The 26,176-nt window shown below is 46.2% G+C and overlaps 1 protein-coding gene across 2 annotated transcripts in view; it reads left to right on the top strand.

Annotated features, from left to right (window-relative positions):
- The window catches only part of RAB7B (RAB7B, member RAS oncogene family), a 28,444-nt gene extending 23,156 nt beyond the window's left edge, over positions 1–5,288 (top strand). For both annotated transcript variants that reach the window (XM_027564299.1, XM_027564300.1), the window contains exon 6: positions 3,307–5,288. In XM_027564299.1, coding sequence (XP_027420100.1) covers positions 3,307–3,387 — 81 coding nt within the window. In that variant the 3' untranslated portion in view covers positions 3,388–5,288. The remainder of the gene's footprint in view (positions 1–3,306) is intronic.
- The last annotated feature ends 20,888 nt before the right edge of the window (positions 5,289–26,176 follow it).

The following is a 26,176-nucleotide window of genomic DNA, read 5'->3' as shown; positions in this document are numbered from 1 at the left end:
TCGACCAAGATAGAAAAGAGAGGAGGGAAAGCAGAAGCCTCACAAGAGGAGGAACAATGTGGTCCACTGGGACACACGGCATCTGAGCTTTCGGGCATTTGAGAATGTCTGAGTTCTGCAGTGAGCTCTGGATGGAAGGAGCGATTTACAGGTAGAATACCAGAAGAGGTGCTCAGTTTGCATTCTGAAAGGAGAGAAGGTAGGTAGTTACATTAGTGTCCCGATCTGGCCATTTTGAAGGATCAGGTGTTTAGCTATTCATGGTTAAGAATGCCCTCATAGAATAGCACTGAAACATGAATATTACCATATGTGAAACAGATCGCCAGTCCAGGTTCAATGCATGAGACAGGGTGCTCAGGGCTGGTGCACTGGGATGACGCTGAGGGATGGGATGAGGAGGGAAGTGGGAGAGGGGTTCCGGATGGGGGACACATGTACACCCATGGCTGATTCGTGTCAATGTATGGCAAAAACCACTACAATATTGTAAAGTAATTAGCCTCCAATTAAAATTAATTCTTTAATTTAAAAAAAAGAATGCCCTCATAATCAAAGAAGGGAAACCCACCTGCTTTGGGGGATTTGGGCTGATAGGATTTTGCTCTTACTGAGTTGGCAATACCACCCCTGATGGGCTGGTCAGGCCTGGCATGGGCCGCAGTGCGGAGGCCCAGTTCCTTTTGGGTTAATTAGAGAAAGACATAATTACCGTGTCTGGGAGAAGGCAGGCTGACTAACAGCTAAGCCTAGTGAAATTACAGGACTTTTATAAGGTCCTTGGGGTGCAGGATGTAAAGGCAGGGTCATGAGGTGACCAGGCTTGGAGAGACAGACTCACAGCCACATCCTCACCGAAATGATGTCTTAGGATTCTAGGTGTTATTTCACTTGGCATGCACACACTTGCCAAGAGGACTGCGGTCCGGATTTCACCGGGAGCCTAATTATGGCCTGCGATGACTTGGAAGCTCTGTAGGAAACCCGAGGATTGAGATGATGCCCTTTTCGAGTGAAATGATGTCATAAATGGAAAGAGCTCAGGGCTGACATGACCCTGGAGAGGATGTGACTATTACTGGGTGAAGAGAGCCGGCCTGAAGACCTCAATCTTTACCTGTGTAACGGATGAGTAGGCTTCTCACATCCTCCCAAGTAGCATTCTGTTTGTTCCCCAAAGTGCAGAGCTGCTCCGGCAGCTCAGACTCTCCTCCCACAGTCCGGCACTGAGGCTGAGGCCCATGCTCTGCTCATGGTCTCAACCAGCCTGGATGTGAGGCTGGGGCACTCTCAGGGTGGTGAAACAGCAGGCCCAGCCTCCTGGCCCAACAGGTCCAAGAAGAAATGTTCTGACTCCAGCCAAGGTATCTTTGTTGTTCCCGGTGAGAGGGGGACTGACAGAGCACTAAAATAAGAGGCTCCTTTCAAAAGCCTGTCTTTCTGGAAGCAGTGAATCGGTCAGCCTAAACAGTAATGCTCGGCTCCTCCTTGCCCTCCCTGTGAGGCTCAGAAGAGTCAGGCTTTTAACCACAGTCAGCTCAGTGGAGTGTGCATGCCCTGCAGAAAGGGCTGACTGCAGGACTGGGCGGTGTCCCGAGCTGTGCAGACCCAGCCCGCACACCAGGCCTCGATGGTGCTGGGAGAAGGAGCTTCTCTAGCCATTTTCTCTGCTTGGGCACCTCTGGGTAGGAGTCTGCTCTCTCGGGGTGAGGATATCTGGGGTGTGCTGGGCTGGGTCTACAAGCAGTGGGCTAGGATCCTCCCCAGCAGAGGGGGATACGGGACTGGCGTGGAGACATCCCTGGAGGGACAGGCTTTCATTGGGAGATGCAGGCCTCCACTCCCCAAAACTAATACTTGCTATTAATATGTATATATGACAAGGCTTCCCAGGTGGCGCTAGTGCTAAAGAACCCACCTGCCAGTGCATGAGATGTAAGAAACATGGGTTCCATCTCTGGGTGGGTAAGGGAGGAGGGCATGGCAACCCACTCCAGTATTCTTGCCCAGAGAATCCCATGGACAGAGGAGCCTAGAGGGCTACAGTCCATAGGGTCGCAAAGAGGTGGACACAGCTGAAGGGACTTAGCATGCACACATGCATATGTGACAAAGAAAATTCTAATTTCCCCAGAGAATTTGCTGAGGGCTACTCCAAGCCCATCATCCAGGCTGACTAAGGGTAGCTGTGCTCTGCTGGCCGGTAGAGCTGGGAGATGGGGGCTCTGCAAGAAGCAAACACATGAAGAAGGGCTGGGTCCCAGGCCCAGTGCCCTGAGTTCTGGGCTGTCAGGCTGAACTACTGCTCAGCCTGAGGGTGGCAGTGAGCGGTAGGGCATCAGAGGACCTTCTTGTGCGTCTTGGGGGCCACCATCATGAGGGCGAAGCAGCCTCCTGGGATCCAGAGTCATGGGTACTAAGGATTTGGTTGACATTTCCCAGCTGGGACCCACAGAGGAAGTAAAGGAACAGACATCATTCTGGAAATTGTCCCCTCGGAGGGGCACTTGAGACAGACAGCCGCATGGAGGGGGCTGGTTCCCAGCTCAGGTCCACACCAGCATATCCACTGGTGTGGGTGGTGAGTGATCCACTCACCATCACACACACAACACCCGCCGTGGGAGGAGAGTGAAGGCTGGGAGCTCAGAGACGGGGGAGCATGAGCAGAGAAAGAGACAGGATCCCTCTAAGAAGAGGCCCATCTCCTGTGGGAGGACAGCCTGCCTGCCTCACCCCTGTGCCAAGAAGGGCGGCTCATGGCAAAGGGGTGGCCAGCCAGGTGGGCAGAGGCTTGTTAGGCTGACCGTAGGCTTTCTCTGGACCTTGCTGGGATAGGAGACTTTGAGAGGGTGGGCAGAGAAGCAAAAAGGCCCAGTAGAAACATTGAGTCTGTTTTTGGGAGGGCTCCCTGGACGTGGGAGGGACAGAGGATAAAGGGGAGGTTGGGAGCTGGTGTGTGGGGACGTCCGCAGGGACGTCTTCTGCAGACACGAGCAGCGGTCTGTCATCATCTCTGTCACCTGAGGTCAGACGTCCCCCGGGTTGTCCTCTCTGGAGAAGGTGAGTGAGGGGACCCGGCTGGAGGTCAGGAGCTCATGCAGCCGCCGGCCTGCTCTGGGCTCCAGGGAAGTAGCTGGAGAAGGAGGTGAGGCAGGAGCGGGCGGGGAAGACGTCCTCTGGGCCTCCCAGCTGCACAAGGCGAGTGAACAGAAAGCCCGACCACCAGCAGCCATTGAGAAATAGAGGGCAGGGGGAGCTTAGCCCGCTGGGAGGCGAACGCTGACGCCTCTTTTCCTTCCGCAGTATCGAAGCATCTTAGAGAGCTACCTCACAGACTCCATCAAGCTCTCACCGGAAGACCAGCCCAAGAGCAGATGCTGCTGACCCTCCGGACCCCGGCTCTGCGCGCCCAAGGACGGAGCGTGCGCTGAGCTGGCCCGCCGGCCGCCCGCGCTCAGTCGGCAGCCAGGCTCCGAGGCCAGCCGCGGCCCTCGCCTCCCTGCGGGCTCCAGACCAGCCCCGCCTCAGACTGAATGCAGACAGGGCGGAACCCGGGAAGTCCCAGCCGAGTCCCAGAGGAGTCACAGCCCCCTCGCTGGCCCCGGCTTTCCTGCCCTGCACCCTCCCTGGACACCTCCTGCTCTGGAAGGCGCATCCCTGCATCCAGGCCGCTGTGTGTGGAGGTGATGGACCAGCCTTCCTCAGCGCGCCCACCGCACCCCACCCCCTTAGAGCCTCCGCACAGCTGTGGACCAGGGTCCCTGCAACCAGGGCTGGGGAGGAGGTCCCCCTCAACCCCTGGCAGCAGCTGTTCAGGCCTGGGACAGACTGTCTGTCTGTGCCCCCGGAGCACAGGACAGAGGGAGCACAGGAAGACCCTCCGGGACCGCGAGTGTCTCCTTGGCTCAGGCTGCGGCCTCAGCTGGTTGGTCTGCCACACGAGGGTAGCACGTGCCCTGCCCACATCCTGTGGCTCTTAAGGACCAGAAGGTCGGCTTCAATCCCAGGCACTCCCGTGGAGACACACTGCCATTCCCTCAACACGTCCTTTTGGGTATCTACTATGTATGATGCCTTGAGGTCCAGGGACGCGTGTAACGAAGACCTTGCTCTCCTGGTCTGACGTTCTGGAGAGGGAGGGAGGCAGTAAACCCAGAATTTGACCAGATGTTTTCAATTAGCAGGTAAGCGCTTGAACCAAGCAAGGTAATGGGAGAGAGAAGGACGGAGGGTGGCGTTAGGTGCTGTTTCAGATGTTTCAGACAAAGTAGCCCAGGAGAGCTTCCCTGGGGAAGCGACGTTGGCCCAAAGGCTGGAGAATGAGAAAACGGCTGCCATCTGAACTGGACGAAGAGCGTTCTGAGCACAAGTAGAAGCAAGGGCCAAGGCTCCAGGTCAAGGACAAGCTTGTTTTATTCCAGGGACAGTGAAAAGACACTCATTAACCTGAGAACTCAAAGCTGCTATTCCAGAGACAAGGTGGACACCGCCCCTCGCCCCCAGCCCCTCGCCCCCAGCACCGGAAGGCTCCTTGTCAGCCGGCCACCAGAGGGCAGCAGTGCGCCTCCCAGGAGAGCAGGAAAGGGCGGCTCCATGGACGCTGGGAGGGCCGCAGTTTTCCTCTGCTGAGATGCTCAGAGCTCGTTCTTTGGCTCCGGGCATTTTCAGTCCTTCGAGATTCCGAGGCAGAAACATCCCAATTTCTTAATCCTACTGAGAGATGGGCAAAAACTGCTGCATCAGTGATTCAGGCAAGAAATCAGCATCGGTGATAAATCCTGGAAAGCTGGGTAGTCTGTTCCTGCAGATGCTACAGCCGTAATTTTTTTTCTGCTGGTGACGAGCAGCACTTACAGAGCCCAGCCTGAAGGGAGTCGGCGAGATGACCGACCGCCCCCCAGGGTTTCCGTGGCCACATCCATGCCCACCACAGAAGTCTCCTGTCTACACAGAAGTACCCTTCTCTGAATGTTAGCGCAGGACTTCCAAGCGTCACCTGACACTGCAGATTCGCCCAGAGGTAGAGGAAAGGGGAGGTGAGGGGTCAGTAAGAGTTTGGGGAACCCCTTCTCCCCACAGGAACAGGCGGCCCAGCGCACAGCTCTGTCCCTGCGTCCTTCGCGGGGGCGGCACTCTGCGTGTCATGCGGGCTGTCCTGGGGGGCAGTGGGACTGTGGACTGGCTGCATGGTGCGTGGAATGTGTGCCACAGCTGGTGCACTTCAGTGGGCGTAGGGACCATTCTAAAAGTGCACAACAGATAATAAATGTCTTTCTTAGTTTTAATCCTTTGTGGTATTTGGCTTTTAAAGTCTTTTTTTTTTTTTTTCAATATCTGCATAGTTCAAAATTCAAAAGAAGACAAAGACATCAAAAAGTAAAATGACAGGGCCACAATGGTCAGTGCCCACTGCAAAATGAAAATGCCTTGTCCCTTGTCCAAAAATCATGACAAGTTCCAAGACGGTCACGCTGAGCAAAGTTCCAAGACGGTCACGCTGAGCTATTGAAACAAGCATGGGGTCCTTCTGAGCCCAGGTACCACCTGCCTAGGAAGTCATGACTGAGTAAGCATATTTTCTCAGGGCTCTCCAGAATGACAAACCCTGGCCAGGCCCACCTGAGCTGCTTGGAGATAAAAGGTTCTGTCTTTGCAAAAGTCACGTGGAGATCCAACCCCAGGCCCAAACCACACATTCTGAGTCTTGTTTGGAGTCAGGGGCCAGGACCGAATGTTCACATGCAGGTGGAGAGTGGGGGCCGCGGCCCACAGCCTCGCTCCTGTCACGACTAAGGGACATGCTAGTGACCAGCCTCAAGATGGAACTGAGCTGAAACACTGTGGGCCGCTCCTCACCCCCAGCCCCACGCCTGAGTCAGGCTGGCCCTCAGTTCCCACCCCGCAGGGGCAGGTATTATTGGCAGAGAGAGGCAAGGTGTGGGGGCTCTAACTCCGGGCTCAGGAGAGCCCACTAGAGCCTGCATGAGGGTGGGGCAGCAAGTCATGGGGCCCTGCCCTCAGCATCCCTTCAGAGAGGGGACCCAGCCAGCAAGACTGGGTGACCAGGCCCTTCCTGGACCCACCACAGCCCTGCTTCAAGGGGCAGCTGCAGGCTGCTAGTGAATAATCGAGAGAATCCAGCCCAGGGCTCTGTGTGGCACACACCCATAAACGTGAAAGTGAAAGTCACTCGGTCGTGTCCCACTCTTAGCCACCCCATAGACTATAGAGTCCATGGAATTCTCCAGGCCAGAATACTGGAGTGGGTAGCCTTTGCCTTCTCCAGGGGATCTTCCCAACCCAGGGATCCAACCCAGATCTGCATTGCAGGTGGATTCTTTACCAGCTGAGCCACAAGGGAAATTCAACAATACTGGAGTGGGTAGTCTATCCCTTCTCCAGAGGATCTTTCTGACCCAGGAATCGAACCGGGGTCTCCTGCTTTGCAGGCGGAGTCTTTACCAGCTGGGCCACAAGGGAAGCCCATACATGCCCATGGGCCTTGGAAAAAAAAACATCTTATTGCCAAACAAACCTGGCTGGGCCCCACCACCCATGGGAATTGGGGGAAATGCTGTTTCTGTGTTTGCTCTTCCTCAGAGGCTCCCACTGCTCCCTCCACAGCCAGGGGCAGGTCCTGCTCTCAGGCACCAGCAGGCACCCACGATGTGGTCCTGTTCCCAGAAGCTCAGTCCCAGGGGCAGCCACGCTGGCCGCAGCAACACCCAAGACCCACTACCATGCACAGCAGACCCAGCTGCGACAGTGGACCGGTGTGAGGCCAGACCTGCGGCGTGCACACCCGGAGGCTCCCCCCAAGGTGAAAGCTGGAAGCAGGGTCAGGCATGGCGGGAAGTTGAGTTCCATTAGAGGGCAGCGGCTTGCACCGCTGTACCAGGACCAGTGTGTGCCTGTATGTGTGTGTGTGTGTGTTGGGTGGAGGGGGTGGGGAGCAAGGGATTAGAAGATCAGAGAGTGGATTTCCCTTGCTGAAGTATAGACAAAGTATAAATAAGCTCGTAGGCTTGGAGGAGAGCAAAAAACCACCTGAAGCGGTGTTGGCAGTGCGGGGACAGAAACGCTGCTGAGAGCCTTCCTCACAGCAGTGAAGCCCCAGAACAGCCATGGGGGGAGGCCTTGGCCTCACCTTTCAGAGGCTTCCCCTCCTCCCTTCACATCCTACCTCATCCTTCTCTTGGAATCATTCCCTTCTCCCCTCATTCTCTGCTCCAGCAGGTCCAGCCGACTGCATGCCTCTCCTGGACCACACTGCCCTCGCCTGGAGCCCGCCGCCTTCCTGCTGATCCCTTTCTTGGCTGCTCCGCACTGCAGCCCTTGCAGCAGCACTTGCCCTCTTGTCCCTTTGCTGGCTGCTCTGCACGGCAGCCATTGCAGTGGCATCCACAGGACAGTTCCTGGGATCTGCAAGGGTTGCCCCCACCAGCCAGGGCCTGCTTATCGGGGCTCAGCTCTGGCCACAGCTTCTCTCACAGCTGCAAACAAAGGACCTTCTCTCAGTCCCCAGACATGCCTCTCGCCTCCCTGCCACGTCTGGCATGGGGACCTCTGTTGGGAGCACTGGTTCCTCTCTGGCCCTGCACCAATCTAATTCCTCCTTAGCTACTAATTATCAGCTAAATCATTATCCTCTTCAGTAAGGATTCCCTGATCCCGAGACAAAGTGAGGGGCCCCACTGTGTATATCCCCGAGCCCTCCGTAAACACAGTGCCAGAACTTCAGCTCCACTAGGATGGAAGTGCCACAGGGCAGGCATTTTCATTGGTTTTATTCACCATCTTCTCCCCCGTTCCCAGAGCAATGCCTGACAAGTGGTTGGGGCTGGAGAAATAGTTTTGGAAGGAACAGCTCCTCCAGTACTTTATCACAGTTGTTTGTCCATTTGCCTAGACTGTAGTATCCCTGAAGGCAGGGCCTATTCTGATTAATCACTTTAACCCCAGCACTCAGCATGGAGACTGGTGCATAGTAGATTACAAATATTGTGAAATTTAATAGAATACTACACATGTATTTTTTTAAATTACAATTGAATGTTTTATGTAATGACCTGGAATAGATATCTGATATGCACTGCTACATTAAAAAGCAATGCAGAATCATGGGAATTATATGCTATATCTTCTATAACAGGAGACTCAAATAAGACTTTATGTTCATTTTTGCTTGTACATAAAGAAAACTCTAGAAGAATGCACAGGAAGTGGATAAAAGTGATTACCTTTCAGAGAGAGACTACGCAAACACAAGACAGGAGAGACAGCAAGACTCTTCTTTGTATAATTTTGCAATTCAAATTTTGAATTCTTTGAATGTATTATATAATCAATAATTTAAAAGAAGGAAAATGAGTATTGATGGAAAAAAAGAACAAACAGGGAGAGAAGCAAAACTCCAACCAGTATCTGCCTGCCTCCAATCAGTCACATCCTACGGCCTAGAATCCAAGGCTGACAAACGTAGATTCTGCCACTTAAGAAGCCCTCCCAGCCCACATGCTCCGGCCGAGATGCCGAGTCCTCTGGGATATGGTGAGAGCCCCTCAGGTTCTCTTGGTTCTCCTGTGTCCTAGAGGAGGATCCTCTTTACTGGGATGTTAGCTAGTAACTGAGCAAGTGTTTCCAGTCTCAGACATTCAGCTCTGGAGATAAACTATCAAGTCTGTGCACTGCTTTGGGAATTTCCCAAGGCTAATCTCAGGGCTTACCAGTTTATCAACACCCTGGAACCCCCTTTCCTCACCAAAACATTGACCCCTGAAAAGATGCTGCTCTAGCTTATAAGCTCCAAAGTAAACTGGTGCAATTATTTGGGGGCTACATTGAGTAAGGCACCACATACAGGCCCTCCAATCCTACAGTTCTGCCCCTGCACAGGCACAACCCTTCCTGGTGCACCAGAGGACATAATCAAGAATTTTCTCCCATGGCCGACATAATACTAAACAGTAAAAGTCTGAAAGCCCTCCCACTAAATTCTGGAACGAGACAAGGTTGCTCACTTTAACTACTTCTATTCGACATAGTATTGGAAGTCCTAGCCACAGTAATCAGACAAGAAAAGAAAAGAAAGGTATCCAAATCAGAAGGAAGAAGTAAAATTCTCATTAAATGCAGATAACATTATACACTACATAGAAAACCCTAAAAACTCCACACCAAAACTATTCAGTTCAGTTCAGTCACTCAGTCATATCCAACTCTTTGCGATGCCATGAATCGCAGCACACCAGGACTCTCTGTCCATCACAAACTTCCGGAGTTCACCCAAACTCATGTCCACTGAGTCGGTGTTGCCATCGAGCCATCTCATCCTCTGTCGTCCCCTTCTGCTCCTGCCCCCAATCCCTCCCATAATCAGAGTCTTTTCCAATGAGTAAACTCTTCGCATGAGGTGGCCAAAATAATGCAGTTTCAGCTTTAGCATCATTCCTTCCAAAAAACACCTAGGACTGATCTCCTTTAGAATGGCCTGGTTGGATCTCTTTGCAGTCCAAGGGACTCTCAAGAGTCTTCTCCAACACCACAATTCAAAAGCATCAATTCTTCAGTGCTCAGCTTTCTTCACAGTCCAACTCTCACATCCATACATGACCACTGGAAAAACCATAGCCTTGACTAGACAGACCTTTGTTGGCAAAGTAATGTCTCTGCTTTTGAATATGCTATCTAGGTTGGTCATAACTTTCCTTCCAAGGAGTAAGCATCTTTTAATTTCATGGTTGCAGTCACCATCTGCAGTGATTTTGGAGCCCAAAAAATAAAGTCTGACACTGTTTCCACTGTTTCCCCATCTATTTCCCATGAAGTGATGGGCCCAGATGCCATGATCTTCGTTTTCTGAATGTTGAGCTTTAAGACAACTTTTTCACTCTCCTCTTTCACTTTCATCAAGAGGCTTTTTAGTTCCTCTCCACTTTCTGCCATAAGGGTGGTGTCATCTGCATATCTGATGTTATTGATATTCTCCCGGCAATCTTGATTCCAGCTTGTGCTTCTTCCAGCCCAGCGTTTCTCATGATGTACTCTGCATAGAAGTTAAATAAGCACGGTGACAATATACAGCCTTGATGTACTCCTTTTCCTATTTGGAACCAGTCTGTTGTTCCAGCAGCGGCTCCGCTTTGCTGGAGCAGCTGTGAAGAGATACCCCACGTCCAAGGTAAGAGAAACCCAAGTAAGACGGTAGGTGTTGCAAGAGGGCATCAGAGGGCAGGCACACTGAAACCATACTCACAGAAAACTGGTCAATCTAATCACACTAGAACCACAGCCTTGTCTAACTCAATGAAACTAAGCCATGCCCGTGGGGCCACCCAAGACGGGCGGGTCATGGTGGAAACAGCTGACAGAATGTGGTCCACTGGAGAAGGGAATGGCAAACCACTTCAGTATTCTTGCCTTGAGAACCCCATGGACAGTATGAAAAGGCAAAATGATAGGATACTGAAAGAGAAACTCCCCAGGGCAGTAGGTGCCCAATATGCTACTGGAGATCAGTGGAGAAATAACTCCAGAAAGAATGAAGGGATGGAGCCAAAGCAAAAACAATACCCAGCTGTGGGTGTGACTGATGATAGAAGCAAGGTCCGATGCTGTAAAGAGCAATATTGCATAGGAACCTGGAATGTCAGGTCCATGAATCAAGGCAAATTGGAAGTGGTCAAACAAGAGATGGCAAGAGTGAATGTCAACATTCTAGGAATCAGCAAACTGAAATGGACTGGAATGGGTGAATTTAACTCAGATGACCATTATATCTACTACTGCAGGAGGGATCCCTTAGAAGAAATTGAGTATCCATCATGGTCAACAAAAGAGTCCGAAATGCAGTACTTGGATGCAATCTCAAAAATGACAGAATGATCTCTGTTCGTTTCCAAGGCAAACCATTCAATATCACAGTAATCCAAGTCTATGCCCCAACCAGTAATGCTGAAGAAGCTGAAGTTGAATGGTTCTATGAAGACGTACAAGACCTTCTAGAACTAACACCCTAAAAGGATGTCCTTTTCATTATAGGGGACTGGAATGCAAAAGTAGGAAGTCAAGAAACACCTGGAGTAACAGGCAAATTTGGCCTTGGAATACAGAATGAAGCAGGGCAAAGACTAATAGAGTTTTGCCAAGAAAATGCACTAGTCATAGCAAACACCTTCTTCCAAGAACACAGGAGAAGACTCTACACATGCACATCACCAGATGGTCAACACCGAAATCAGATTGATTATATTTTTTGCAGTCAAAGATGGAGAAGCTCTATACAGTCAGCAAAAACAAGACCAGGAGCTGACTGTGGCTCAGATCATGAACTCCTTATTGCCAAATTCAGACTGAAATTGAAGAAAGTAGGGAAAACCACTAGACCATTCAGGTATGACCTAAATCAAATCCCTTATGATTATACAGTGGAAGTGAGAAATAGATTTAAGGGCCTAGATCTGATAGATAGAGTGCCTGATGAACTATGGAATGAGGTTCGTGACATCGTACAGGAGACAGGGATCAAGACCATCCCCATGGAAAAGAAATGCAAAAAAGCAAAATGGCTGTCTGGGGAAGCCTTACAAATAGCTGTGAAAAGAAGAGAAGTGAAAAGCAAAGGAGAAAAGGAAAGATATAAGCATCTGAATGCAGAGTTCCAAAGAATAGCAAGAAGAGATAAGAAAGCCTTCGTCAGCGATCAATGCAAAGAAATAGAGGAAAACAACAGAATGGGAAAGACTAGAGATCTCTTCAAGAAAATTAGAGATACCAAGGGTACATTTCATGCAAAGATGGGCTCAATAAAGGACAGAAATGGTATGGACCTAACAGAAGCAGAAGATATTAGGAAGAGGTGGCAGAAATACACAGAAGAACTGTACAAAAAGATCTTCACAACCCAGATAATCACGATGGTGTGATCACTGACCTAGAGACAGACATACTGGAATGTGAAGTCAAGTGGGCCTTAGAAAGCATCACTGCGAACAAAGCTAGTGGAGATGATGGAATTCCATTTGAGCTTTTTCAAATCCTGAAAGATGATGCTGTGAAAGTGCTGCATTCAATATGCCAGCAAATTTGGAAAACTCAGCAGTGGCCACAGGACTGGAAAAGGTCAGTTTTCATTCCAATCCCAAAGAAAGGCAATGCCAAACAATGCTCAAACTACTGCACAATTGCACTCATCTCACACACTAGTAAAGTAATGCTCAAAATTCTCCAAGCCAGGCTTCAGCAATACATGAACTTCAGATGTTCAAGGTGGTTTTAGAAAGGGCAGAGGAACCAGAGATCAAATTGCCAACATGTGCTGGATCATGGAAAAAGGAAGAGAGTTCCAGAAAAACATCTATTTCTGCTTTGTTGGCTATGCCAAAGCCTTTGACTGTGTGGATCACAATAAACTGTGGAAAATTCTGAAAGAGATGGGAATCCAGAGCACCTGACCTGCCTCTTGAAAAACCTATATGCAGGCCAGGAAGCAACAGTTAGAACTGGACATGGAACAACAGACTGGTTCCAAATAGGAAAAGGAGTACGTCAAGGCTGTATATTGTCACCCTGCTTATTTAACTTCTATGCAGAGTACATCATGAGAAATGCTGGGCTGGAAGAAGCACAAGCTGGAATCAAGATTGCCAGGAGAAATATCAATAACGTCAGATATGCAGATGACACCACCCTTATGGCAGAAAGTGAAGAGGAGCTAAAAAGCCTGTTGATGAAAGTGAAAGAGGAGAGTGAAAAAGTTGTCTTAAAGCTCAACATTCAGAAAACGAAGATCATGGCATCTGGGCCCATCACTTCATGGGAAATAGATGGGGAAACAGTGGAAACAGTGTCAGACTTTATTTTGGGGGCTCCAAAAATCACTGCAGATGGTGACTGCAGCCATGAAATTAAAAGACGCTTACTCCTTGGAAGAAAAGTTATGACCAACCTAGATAGCATATTCAAAAGCAGAGACACTACTTTGCCAACAAAGGTCCATCTAGTCAAGGCTATGGTTTTTCCAGTGGTCATGTATGGATGTGAGAGTTGGACTGTGAAGAAAGCTGAGTGACGAAGAATTGATGCTTTTGAACTGTGGTGTTGGAGAAGACTCTTGAGAGTCCCTTGGACTGCAAGGACATCCAACCAGTCCATTCTGAAGGAGATCAGCCCTGGGATTTCTTTGGAAGGAATGATGCTAAAGCTGAAACTCCAGTACTTTGGCCACCTCATGTGAAGAGTTGACTCATTGGAAAAGACTCTGATGCTGGGAGGGATTGGAGGCAGGAGGAGAAGGGGGCGACAGAGGATGAGATGGCTGGATGGCATCACTGACTCGATGGATGTTAGTCTGAGTGAACTCCGGGAGTTGGTGATGGACAGGGAAGCCTGGCTTGCTGCGATTTCATGGGGTTTAAAGAGTCGGTCACGACTGAGCGACTGAACTGAACTGAACTGAACTGTTGTTCCATGTCCAGTTCTAACTGGTGCTTCCTGACCTGCATACAAATTTCTCAAGAGGCAGGTCAGGTGGTCTGGTATTCCCATCTCTTTCAGAATTTTCCACAGTTTATTGTGATCCACACAGTCAAAGGCTTTGGCATAGTCAATAAAGCAGAAATAGATGTTTTCCTGGAACTCTCTTGCTTTTTCCATGATCCAGCACATGTTGGCAATTTGATCTCTGGTTTCTCTGCCCTTTCTAAAACCACCTTGAACATCTGGAAGTTCACGGTTCACATATTGCTGAAGCCTGGCTTGGAGAATTTTGAGCATTACTTTACTAGTTTGTGAAATGAGTGCAATTGTGCAGTAGTTTGAGCATTGTTTGGCATTGCCTTTCTTTGGGATTGGAATGAAAACTGACCTTTTCCAGTCCTGTGGCCACTGCTGAGTTTTCCAAATTTGCTGGCATATTGAATGCAGCACTTTCACAGCATCATCTTCTAGGATTTGAAATAGCTCACATGGAATTCCATCACCTCCACTAGCTTGTTCGTAGTGATGCTTTCTGAGGCCCACTTGACTTCACATTCCAGGATGTCTGGCTCTAGGTGAGTGATCTCATCATCGTGATTATCTGGGTTGTGAAGATCTTTTTTGTTAGTTTTTCTGTGTATTCTTGCCACCTCTTCTTAATATCTTCTGCTTCTGTTAGGTCCATACCATTTCTGTCCTTTATCGAGCCAAAACTATTAGAACTGATAAATGGGTTCATCAGGGAGAAGGATATAAATTAATGTATAGAAATCTGTGGCATTTCTTTATACTAACAATGAAATATCATAAAGTAAACACAAAAATCCTGTTTAAATTTGCATGAAAAAAATAAAATTCCTAGGATTAAGTTTAACCAAGTGGTGAAAGAGTTACACACTAAGAAATATAAAAATTAATAAAGGAAATCAAAGAAGATTCAAGGAAATGGGTAATGCATATCCTGTGCTCTTGGGTTGGAAGAATCAATATAGTTAAAATGGTCATACTAACCAAAGCAATCTACAGATTTAAAGTGCTCCCTATCAAAGTATGAATGGTATTTTCCCCAGAACTAGAACAAATGATCCTAAAATTTATATGGGACCACAGAAGATCTATAATTGCCAAAGAAATCCAGAGGAAAAAGAACAAAGCTAGAGGCATAACCCTCCCAGACTTCATGCAATAGCTATAGTAATCAAAATAGCATGGTATTGAACAAAAACAGACATACAGATCAATGGAGCAAAATAGAGAGCCTAGAAATAAACCCACACAGCTGGGTCAACTAATTTTTAACAAAGGAGGCAAGACTATACAATGGAGAAAAGACAGTCTCTTCAATGAGTGGTATCGGGAAAGCTGGACAGCCACATGTAAATCAATGAAGTTAGAACACTCCTTCACACCATACATAAACAAAATGAAAAGAGAACCTACAGGATGGGAGAAAATATTTGCATAGGTAGCAACCAACAAGGGCTTTATTTCCAAAATATAGAAATAGCCTCATACAACTCAACAACAACAAAACAAACAACTCAATAAAAAAATGGGCAGAAGACCTAAATAGATATTTCTCCAAAAAGACATAACACAACAGATGGTCAACAGGCACAGAAAAATCCTCAACATCACTACTTATTAAAGAAATACAAGTCAAAACTACAGTGAGGGATCCCCTCACTCCAGTCAGAATGGCCACCATCAAGAAGTCTACAAACCATACATGCTGAAGAGGGTGCAGAGAAAAGGGGACCCTCCTATGCTATTTGTAGGCATGTAAGTTGGTGTGGCCATTATGGAGAACACTGTGGAGGATCCTTTAAAATATAGAAATAAAGTTACCATTGTTGTAGTTGTTCAGCCAAACCCCATGGATTGCCACATGCCAGGCCTCCCTGTCCCTCACCATCTCCTGGAGTTTGCCCAAGCTCATGCCCATTGCATTAGTGATGCCATCCAGCCATCTCATCCTCTAATGCCCTCTTCTTCTACCCTCAATCTTTCCCAGCATGAGGGACTTTTCCAATGAGTCAGTTTTTCAAATCAGTTGACCAAAATACTGGAGTTTCAGCTTCAGCATCAGTTCTTCCAATGAATATCAGGGTTGATTTCCTTTAAGATTGACTGGTTTGTTCTTCTTGCTGTCCTTGCCATCCAAGGGACTCAGGAGTTACCTGGGAATATGTTCAGAGAAGGCAATGGCAACCCACTCCAGTACTCTTGCCTGGAAAATCCCATGGATGGAGGAGCCTGGTAGACTGCAGTCCATGGGGTCACTAAGAGTCAGGCACGACTGAGCGACTTCACTTTCACTTTTCACTTTCATGCATTGGAGAAGGAAATGGCAACCCACTCCAGTGGTCTTGCCTGGAGAATCCCAGGGATGGAGGAGCCTGGTGGGCTGCCATCTATGGGGTTGTACAGAGTCGGACACGACTGAAGCGACTTAGCAGCAGTAGCAGCAGCAGCATGTCTGGAGAAAACTATAATTCAAAAAGATACATGCTCCCCAATATTCATAACAGCACTATTTACAATAGACAAGACATAGAAACAATCTAAGTGTCCATCAACAGATGAATGGATAAGGAGATATGGTGTATATACACATATACATAAATAAATATATATATATATATATATAATGGAAAATTCTCAGCCATTGAAAAAGAATGAAATAAATGCCATTTGCAGCAACATGGATGGACCTAGAGGTTGTCATACCAAGTGAAGTAAGTCAGACAAAGACAAATATTATATGATATCACTTGTATGTGGAATCTAAAGAATAGTACGAAAGAACTTAATTACAAAATAGAAACAAATTCACCACAGACATAGAAAGCAAATTTATGGTTACCAAAGAGAGAAGAGGAGGGCTGGGGATAAATTAGGAATATGGGATTAACGGATACACATCACCATATACAAAATGGGGCTTTCCTAGTGGCTCAGATGACAAAGAATCTGCCTACAATGCCGGAGACCTGTGTTTGATCCCTGGATCAGGAAGATCCCCTGATAAACAATAAGAGTTTACTGTATAGCACAGGGAACTATGTTCAGTATCTTGTAATAACCTATAATGCAAGAAGAATCTAAAAAAGAATGTGTATATATATATATAACCAAATCATTTTGCTGTACACCTGAGCCTAACACAATATTGTGAATCAACTAAACTTCAATTTTATTTCAATTTTAAAAAGGAATTTAAAAAATTTGCTTATTTCTTGTGGCACTCAGGATCTTTGATGCTCGTTGTGGCATGCAGGATCTTTGTTTTTGGTTGCAGCATGTGGGGTCTTTACTTGTGGGATCTGGGGACTTTAGTTGTGTCATTTGGGATCTTTAGTTGGAGCCTGTGAACTCTTAGTTGCAGCATGTGGGATGTAGTTTCCTGACCAGGGATTGAACCCAGAACCCCTGCATTGGGAGCATGGAAACTTAGCCACTGGACCACCAGGAAAGTCTCCCCTGAAAGAATTTTTTGTTGCATTGTTTGTAATAGCAAAAATTTTTTTTTAAGAAACTGAAAATGATCTAGACATCTGCCAGGAAATCAGATAAATAAAATGTGGTATATTCAAACAGTGGCACATCCCAGCACTGGAAATAAATAAAGCCACATACATCAACTGGGTGAAACTCAGAAGCTCTGGAAGATAGCAAGCCATAGAAGACATACGGTAAACCATTTATGTAAAGTTTAAAACTTAACAGCTTATCTTCATACATATTTATCATAAATGCATGTGGCAAAACAACAGAAAGCAATAAAAGGCAAGCAAACAAGGGAAACCTGGACCCAAAATTTAGACTGTGTTTACCTTTGACAGGCTCAGGGTCAGGTTCAGGGGAGGCAGAGCTGCAATAGGGGCCAGACACTCAAGGCACCAGGACAACGCTGGAAGACTTCTATTTCTCCAGTTGGGTTGAGGCCACAGGCAGTCATGTTGTTATTACAGTTTGTATCTTCGGTGTATGCTACATATATTACATGTTTTTTAACCACTCAGGGATTCAATTCTAAAAATTTTAGCCACAGTCTGAGCCTTGGCATCAGGCCATTCTGGGTTTGAAGCCTGACTTTCTTTTCCATAGCTATGTGAACTTGGGCCTGTCCCCTGACCTCTCAGAGCGCCCATGGTCTCATCTGTACATAGGTATAATAATGTTTCCCTCTAAGGGTTATGTATGTGCTGTGCCTGCTTGTAGTAGATGCTCAACACATGCTCAGTCGCTTCAGCCGTGTCCAACTCTTTGTGACCTCATGGACTATAGCCTGCCAGGCTCCTCTGTCCATGTGATTCCCCAGGCAAAAATACTAGAGTGGGTTGCAATGTCCTCCTCCAGGGGATCTTCCTGACCCAGGGATTGAACACAAGTGTCCTTCGTCTCCTGCATTGCAGGCATATTCTTTACCCAGTGAGCTACCTGGGAAGCCCATAATTACTGTGTCTCATAGTATGTAAAGTATTCTCCATCATTTCTGTTCATTTGGTCCTTTCCTGTAATATTTTATTGGCATGTCACAAAATGAACATTAAATTATCACTTTAGTCCCTCAAATAATACATCTTAACATGTTTCTGTCTTTGGTGACCAGGGTGATCAGGAAGGAAAACTAGGAGAAAGAATGGTGATCCCTAGAACACGGGCTTTGTTGGGGTTTCTGCAGGAAAGGCAAGGCAGGGCTGAGTAAAAAGTTTAGGATTGGCTGGCTTAAGTAATTTCCACAGGCTTTGGGGCAACTGGCTCTTTACCTAGTCATCTGGTTCCTGGCCCTGGGTTGATTTAGGACAGGAGAAACATTTACATGGTGTGTGAGAGTCGAAGGTGGCAGAGGCCTGGGTCTACACTGGAAAGGTGTGCTCCAGGCAGGCTACTTGCAGGAGAGACACAAACAACTCTAGCTCTGAGGTTGGCCCTGTGATTAGTTACTGCCAAACTGACAGATATAGAATCTAAGAAAACACAGTTAGAGAAGTAGAGAAGGACCACAGGTCAATATGAAAGGAGTTTTCAAAGGACGACCCGCAACTAGCTTTGCTGTTCTTTATGGCATTAGCCAAGAAAACAGATCTGAAATTTGGGGGGATCTTTAATATTATCTTGGTAGAGTTGTAAAGTGTATTAAAAGTGTGAGATCTGTAATAAATCTCCGTTTATGTCTCAGGGGAAGGTGGTAGGGCCAGCAATAAATGGTGGTTATTCTTGGGTCAGGAAGAGTTTCAGGAGGATTGGCTTAAATCTGTTTGTGAATAAAGGTAATCAGATTCTTTAACTTACCTTTGTTAAGTGTGCAATTAAATGAATGAATGAACTGAATGAATGAATGAGTGAGAGAACAAACAAAAGAAGCCATCCAGCCTGTTCACACCTCCTCATCTTCTTCCCTCACTGACTGCTGGGACTCAAGCTGCCTGGTTAGCATTGTGGTCACTTGTAAAAGCAAAATCCAATTCTCACACCTATGCAGCGTCTGGAAGCAGGCGGACGGAACGTTTAGCCCAAGGAAGACTCTGCCTGCACCCTCCAAACTGGATCAGAGAGAGGACCTCGTGGGTGGAACTCACTGTGTCCTCCCTGCCGCCATGCCCCGGCACAGTCCTGAGCCCATGGCCGCTGTTTTGGGAAGACAGGTCTTTGGCCAGCAGGGAGCTCCCCAGACATCTGATGCCTCAGATCCATTGCTCTTGAATTTCTGGGAGATTTCCTTGCCCTTAAAGTCTCAGAAACACCTGTTCTATATGCAATAACAGCCCATGATTGGAGAAAATTAAGTGCATTTCAAAACTCTGAAAATGGGAGAGACTGGTGTTTATAGGACTTCTGAGAATCTCTGCCAGTCTCTGATTTGATTTTTTTCCTGTTTCAGGCTACATCTAGGGGAGAGAATTACCTGTGGAATCAGAGACAGGGCCATAGATTTGAAGTCAGGTGATTTTAACGAAGTTTTTGTGTGATATTAAGCTAGTATTATTTCTAGCCTCAGTTTTCTCTTCTGTACAATGAGAACAATAATTGTTTCTTGGGGATTTCCCTGGCAGTCCAGTGGTTAGATTCTGTGCTTCCATAGCAGAGGGCACAGGTTCCACCAAAGGTTGGAGAACTAGGAGTCTGCATGCCATGAAGCACTGCCAAAAAATAGTTATTATTATTTCTTGCTCATTTCACAGGGTAAGATAGAAAAATGATAGAAAGATAAAATAAAATCATATATATGTTAATCATTTGAAAACTATACAGCTCTGCATAACATGGTGTAGGGAGGGAATGCTGAATTCAAAATATCTTGGTTGGTTGGTTGGTGGGTTGCTTATTTTTAACACAACACATATGAATGCCATAGGTGTTAGTTTTTGCAAAAATCCCCTGAACAATAATTTGTTAGATGATCAAACATATATTGAGGCTTAGTATGTTCTGAGCAGTTTATGAATGTTAACTCTTTTAGTCCTCACAACAGTCCTATGAACTAGGTGTTATATTATCATCCACATTAGACATATGGGGAAACTGAGGCATAGTTCAGTTCAGTCACTCAGTCGTGTCCAATTCTTTGTGACCCCATGGACTGCAGCATGCCAGGCTTCCCTGTCCATCACCAACTCCCGGAGCTTGCTCAAACTCATGTCCATCAAGTCAATGATGCCATCCAACCGTCTCATTCTCTGTCGTCCCCTTCTTCTCCTGCCTTCAATCTATCCCAGCATCAGGGTCTTTTCTAATGAGTCGGCTCTTCACGTCAGGTGGCCAAAGTACTGAAGTTTCAGCTTCAGCCTCAGTCCTTCCAATGAATATTCAGGACTGATCTCCTTTAGGATGGACTGGTTTGATCTCCTTGCAGTCCAAGGGACTCTCAAGAGTCTTCTCCAACACCACAGTTCAAAAGCATCAGTTCTTCGGTGCTCAGCTTTCTTTATAGTCCAGCTTTCACATCCATACATGACTATGGGAAAAATCACAGCTTTGACTAGATGGACTTTTGTCAGCAAAGTAATATCTCTGCTTTTTATGTGCTGTCTAGTGTGGTCATAGCTTTTCTCTCAAGAAGCAAACATCTTTTAACTTCATGGTTGCAGTCACCACCTGCAGTGATTTTGGAGACCAAAAAAATAAAGTCTGCCACTGTTTCTATTGTTTCCCCATCTATTTGTCATGAAGTGATGGGACTGGATGCCATGATCTTAGTTTTTGTAATGTTGAGTTTTAAGCCACCTTTTTCACTCTCCTCTTTCACCTTCATCAAGAGGCTTTTTAGTTCCTCTTCACTTTCTGCCATAAGGGTGGTATCATCTGCATATCTGAGGTTATTGATATTTCTCCCAGTAATCTTGATTCCAGCTTGTGCATCATCCAGCCTGGCATTTCACATGATGTACTATTTAGCATATAAGCTAAATAAGCAGAGTGACAATATACAGCCTTGACATACTCCCAATTTGGAACCAGTCCATTGTTCCATGTCCAGTTCTAACTGTTGCTTCTTGAACTGCATGCAGATTTCTCAGGAGGCAGGTAAGGTGGTCTGGTATTTCCATCTTTTGAAGAATTTTCCACAGTTTGTTGTGATCCACATGGTCAAAGGCTTTGGCGTAATCAACAAAACCGAAGTAGATGTTTTTCAATCATTCTCCTGCTTTTTTGATGATCCAATGGATGTTGACAATTTGATCTCTGGTTTCTCTGCCTTTTCTAAATTCAGCTTAAACATCTGGAATTTCACAGTTCACATACTATTGAAGCCTAGCTTGCAGAATTTTGAGCATTACTTTCCTAGTCTGTGAGATGAATTCAATTGTGTGGTAGTTTGAACATTCTTTGTCATACCTTTCTTTGGGATTGGAATGAAAACTGACCATTTCCAGTCCTGTGGCCACTGCTGAGTTTTCCAAAGTTTCTGGCATATTGAGTGCAGCTCTTTGATAGCATCATCTTTTAGGATTTGAAATGGCTCAACTAGAATTCCATCACCTCCACTAGCTTTGTTCGTAGTAATGCTTCCTAAGGCCCACTTGGCTTTGCATTCCAGGATGTCTGGCTCTAGGTGAGTCATCACACCATTGTGGTTATCTGGGTCATGAGGATCCTTTTTGTATCGTTTTTCTATGTATTCTAGCCACCTCTTCCTAATATCTTCTGCTTCTGTTGGGTCCATACCATTTCTGTCCTTTATTGTGCCCATCTTTGCATGAAATGTTCCCTTGGTATCTCCAATTTTCTTGAAGAGATCTCCAGTCCTTCCCATTCTATTGTTTTCCTCTGTGTCTTTGCACTGATTGCTGAGGAAGGCTTTCTTCTCTCTCCTTGCTATTCTTTGGAATGCTGCATTCAAATGGGTATATCTTTCCTTTTCTCCTTTGCCTTTAGCTTCTCTTCTTTTTTCAGCTATTTGTAAGGCCTCCTCAGATAACAATTCTGCCTTTTTGCATTTCTCTTCCTTGGGGATGGTCTTGATCACTGCCTGCTCTACAATGTCACAAACCTCCATCCATACTTCTTTGGGCACTCTATCAAATCTAATCCCTGATTCTATTTGTCACTTTGATTTAGGTCATACCTGAATGGTCTAGTGGTTTTCCCTACTTTCTTCAATTTAAATCTGAATTTGGCAATAAAGAGTTCATGATCTGAGCCACAGTCAGGTCCCAGTCTTGTTTTTGCTGACTGTATAGAGCTTCTCCATCGTTGGCTACAAAGAATATAATCAATTTGATTTCGGTGTTGACCATCTGGTGATGTCCATGTATAGAGAAGTCTCTCGTGTTGTTGGAAAATGCACTATGAATTGCACTATGAATGCACTATGACCAGGGCATTCTCTTGGCAAAACTCTGTTAGCCTTTGCCCTGCCCTATTTTGTACTCCAAGGCCAAACTTGCCTGTTACTCCAGGTATCTCTTGACGTCCTACTTTTGTATTCCAGTCCGCTGTGATGAAAAGGACTTTTTTTGGGGCAGGGGGCGGGGGGACTTAGTTCTAGAGGGTCTTGTAGTTCTTCATAGAACCGTTCAAACTCATTTTCTTCAGCATTACTGGTTGGGGCATAGACATGGATTACTGTGATATTGAATGGCTTGTCTTGGAAATTAAGAGATCACTTTCATTTTTGAGACTGCACCCAAGTACTGCATTTTGGACTCTTGTTAACTATGAGGGCTACTCCATTTCCTCTACTACTTGCCCACAGTAGTAGATATAATGGTCATCTGAATTATATTTGCCCATTCTAGTCCATTTTAGTTCACTGATTCCCAAAATGTTGATATTCACTCTTGCCATCTCCTGTTTGACCACTTCTAATTCACCTTGATTCATGGATCTAACATTCCAGGTTCCTATGCAATGTTATTTTTTACAGCATCAAACTCGACTTCCATCACCAGTGACATCCACAACTGGGCACTGTTTTTGCTTTGGCTCTGTCTCTTCATTTTTTCTGGAAGTTATTTCTCCATTCTTCTCCAGTAGCATATTGGGCACCTACCGACCTAGAGAGTTCATCTTTCAGTGTCATATCTTTTTGCCTTTTCATGCTGTTCATGGGGTTCTCAAGGCAAGAATACTGAAGTGGTTTGCCATTCTCTTCTCCAGTGGACCACATTTTTTCAGAACTCTCCACCATGGCCCGTCCATCTTGAGTGGCCCTACAGGGCATGGTTCATAGTTTCTTTGAGTTAGACAAGGCTGTGGTCCATGTGATCAGTTTGGTTAGTTTTCTGTTATTGTGGTTTACAACTGAGGCACAGAGAGGTTAAATTACTTGTTCATTTTGTACACTAGTATGTGACAAAGCTGAAACCCAAACCCAGGCTGTTAAGCTCTAGAAGCTGAGCTGTTAGTCAGCTATTCTGCCCCCTCCTTGAGAGCTCTGAAACCTACACCTGCCTTTCACTAATTCTGCTTTCTAACTTCCATTCATTGATTCCATTCATATTTACTGAGTGACTACTGTGTGTTGGGCACTGTTCTAGGGATGGAGCAGTGAACAAAACATACTGTTAAGGAGTTTGTATTCTAGCATGAAAAACGGACCATAGACAGATAATCATATAAGGTGTCCAGAAGAGTGAGTGCAATGGATGAAGAATAGGGTGGGTGTCTGAGTCTGTTCAGGCTACAGGAACAAAACACCAGACTAAGCAGCTAATAAACACCATAAATTATGTCTCATGAGTCTAGAGGCTGAAAGCCCAAGATCAGTGCTGAGGACCCTCTTCTGGGTTTCAGTTGGCCAGATTCTTACTGTGTCCTCACAGGGTAGAAGGGACAAGCTTGTTCTCCAGAGTCTCTTTTATAAGGGCACTAATCCCATTCATGAAGGCTCCACCCTCGTGACCCAACCACCTCCCAAAGACTCCACCTCCTAATACCATGAGTGTGGGGTATTAGGGAGGAATATGTATAAATAAGTGAGGAGTACAAACAGCATTGTATGAATTGGGAGGAATACAAATAGCAGTGTAAGGGAATATAATGTGACTATGGGTCACGCGGCACAAGTCCTCTTGGAGGAGGTCGCCATTAGCTCCACCACAAAGCCGCCGAGCAGATGACCCACAAACTGCAGAACAATTATACCAAAGAAATTCTCAGACTGTTAAGAAAGTTCTAGGACCCACAACAGATTTCCCAACCTGGGGATCCAGTGAAGGGACTGAGAACCCCCAGGGAATTTGACTTTGGAGGCCAGTGGGGTTTGATTACAGAACTTCCACAGGACTGGGAAAACATGCTTGGAAGGCACAAACAAAACCTTGTGTGCACCAGGACCCAGGAAAAAGGAGTAGCATCCCCACAAAAGACTGAGCCAGACTTGCCTGTGAGTGGCCAGGAGTCTCCAGCAGAGGCGTGAGTCTTCAGTGGCCTGCTGCGGGGTAGGGGAACTGAAAACAATAGTTCAAGTTTAGGTCCTTTTGAAGAAGATCACCATTATTGTCATTACTCCTACCATAGTTTAGCCTCAGGCCAAACAACAGGGAAGGAACACAGCCCCTTTAATCAACAGAAAATTTAATTAAAGATTTACTGAGCATGGCCCTGCCAATCAGCACAAGACCCAGATTCCCCCACAGTCAGTCTATCCCATCAGGAAGTTTCCACAAGCCTCTTATCAGAGGGCAGACAGAATGAAAACCACAATCACAGAAAACTAGCCAAACTGACCACATGGATCACAGCCTTGTCTAACTCAGTAAAACTATGAGCCATGCCCTGTAGGGCCACCCAAGACAGTTCTGACAAAACATGTTCCATTGGAGCAGAGAATGGCAAACCACTTCAGCATTCTTGCCTTGAGAACTCCATGAATAGTATGAAAAGGCAAAAACATATGGCACTGAAAAATGAACTCCCCAGGCTGGTAGGTGCCCAATATGCTACTGGAGAAGAGTGGAGAGATAGCTCCAGAAAGAAAGAAAAGACAGAGCCAAAGTTAAAACAGCACCCAGTTGGGAATGTGACTGGTGATGGAAGTAAAGTCTGATGCTGTAAAGAATAATATTGAATAAGAACGTGGTGTTGTAGCCACATGTTCCGGGAAACAAACTCACTCAGAAGGACAATGCAGATAGTGGAGTGCAGTTTATTACATCGGCGAGCCCAAGGCAGAGTCTCCTCTTAGCCGAGGACCCCGACCAGTTTTTGTGAAAACCTTATATACCCTAAGTGTACTTGCTCAAACCCGCCTCCCCAAATTCCCTGAAACTAATCTGAACAAGGTAAAAGAGAGATACGATCAAAGTTAACACATGATTCATGCGTCACAAGACTAGATAAACAGTGGATATTTATCAATAGGCCTGTGGTCATATCCCGATAAACATAATGGAATTTACAACTTTGTTCTGTTACAGAGATAATTAGCATATTCTTTTAGGCAACAGAGACTCCAAGTACAAGTCCTGAGGCTCTTTTATCTGGCGGGGTCTGGTTTTCCATTGGTATGCCATTTCTATAGACACCAGGCACAAAGTTCAGAGTCCATTGGGAGGGTGACCATGCGTGTAGCCTAATGTTCACAGCCTGGCCTAAGATGGAGTCCAGCTCTGTCTGTTTTCTCCTTCATTCCCCACTCCTGATGCTCTTAACTCATATTATGAGCATCATTCATTAAGGATATATTGCACCCTGGCTCTCCAACTGCCAATTTGGGAGAACGACACAGACCTTTGGGTTACAAAGTTCATAATACATTGTAAAATGCAGAGTCCACAAAGCAGAACTATCAAGGCAACTACAACCATGGCAAATATAGGTTTCCGCCAATCATGCTTCACCCAAGATAGGACCGAAGTTCAGAAAGGAATGTTTTCATTCGACATTGCTTTTACCTGGCTTTTCACGTCATCTAAAGCAGTTGAGTTCCAGAAAAAACATATATTTCTGCTTTATTGACTATGCCAAAGCCTTTGACTGTGTGGATCACAATAAACTGGAAAATTCCGAAAGAGATGGGAATACCAGACCACCTGACCTACCTCTTGAGAAACCTATATGCAGGTCAGGAACCAACAGTTAGAACTGCACATGGAACAACAGACTGGTTCCAAATAGGAAAAGGAGTACGTCAAGCCTGTATATTGTCACCCTGCTTATTTAACTTATATGCAGAGTACATCATGAGAAACACTGGACTGGAGGAAGCACAAGCTGGAATCAAGATTGCCAGGAGAAATGTCAATAA

This window comes from Bos indicus x Bos taurus, chromosome 16 (genome assembly GCF_003369695.1).
Source record: "Bos indicus x Bos taurus breed Angus x Brahman F1 hybrid chromosome 16, Bos_hybrid_MaternalHap_v2.0, whole genome shotgun sequence".
NCBI lineage: Eukaryota > Metazoa > Chordata > Mammalia > Artiodactyla > Bovidae > Bos > Bos indicus x Bos taurus.
The sequence above is the reverse complement of the archived record's forward strand: the minus strand, read 5'-3'. Positions and strand labels throughout refer to the sequence as shown.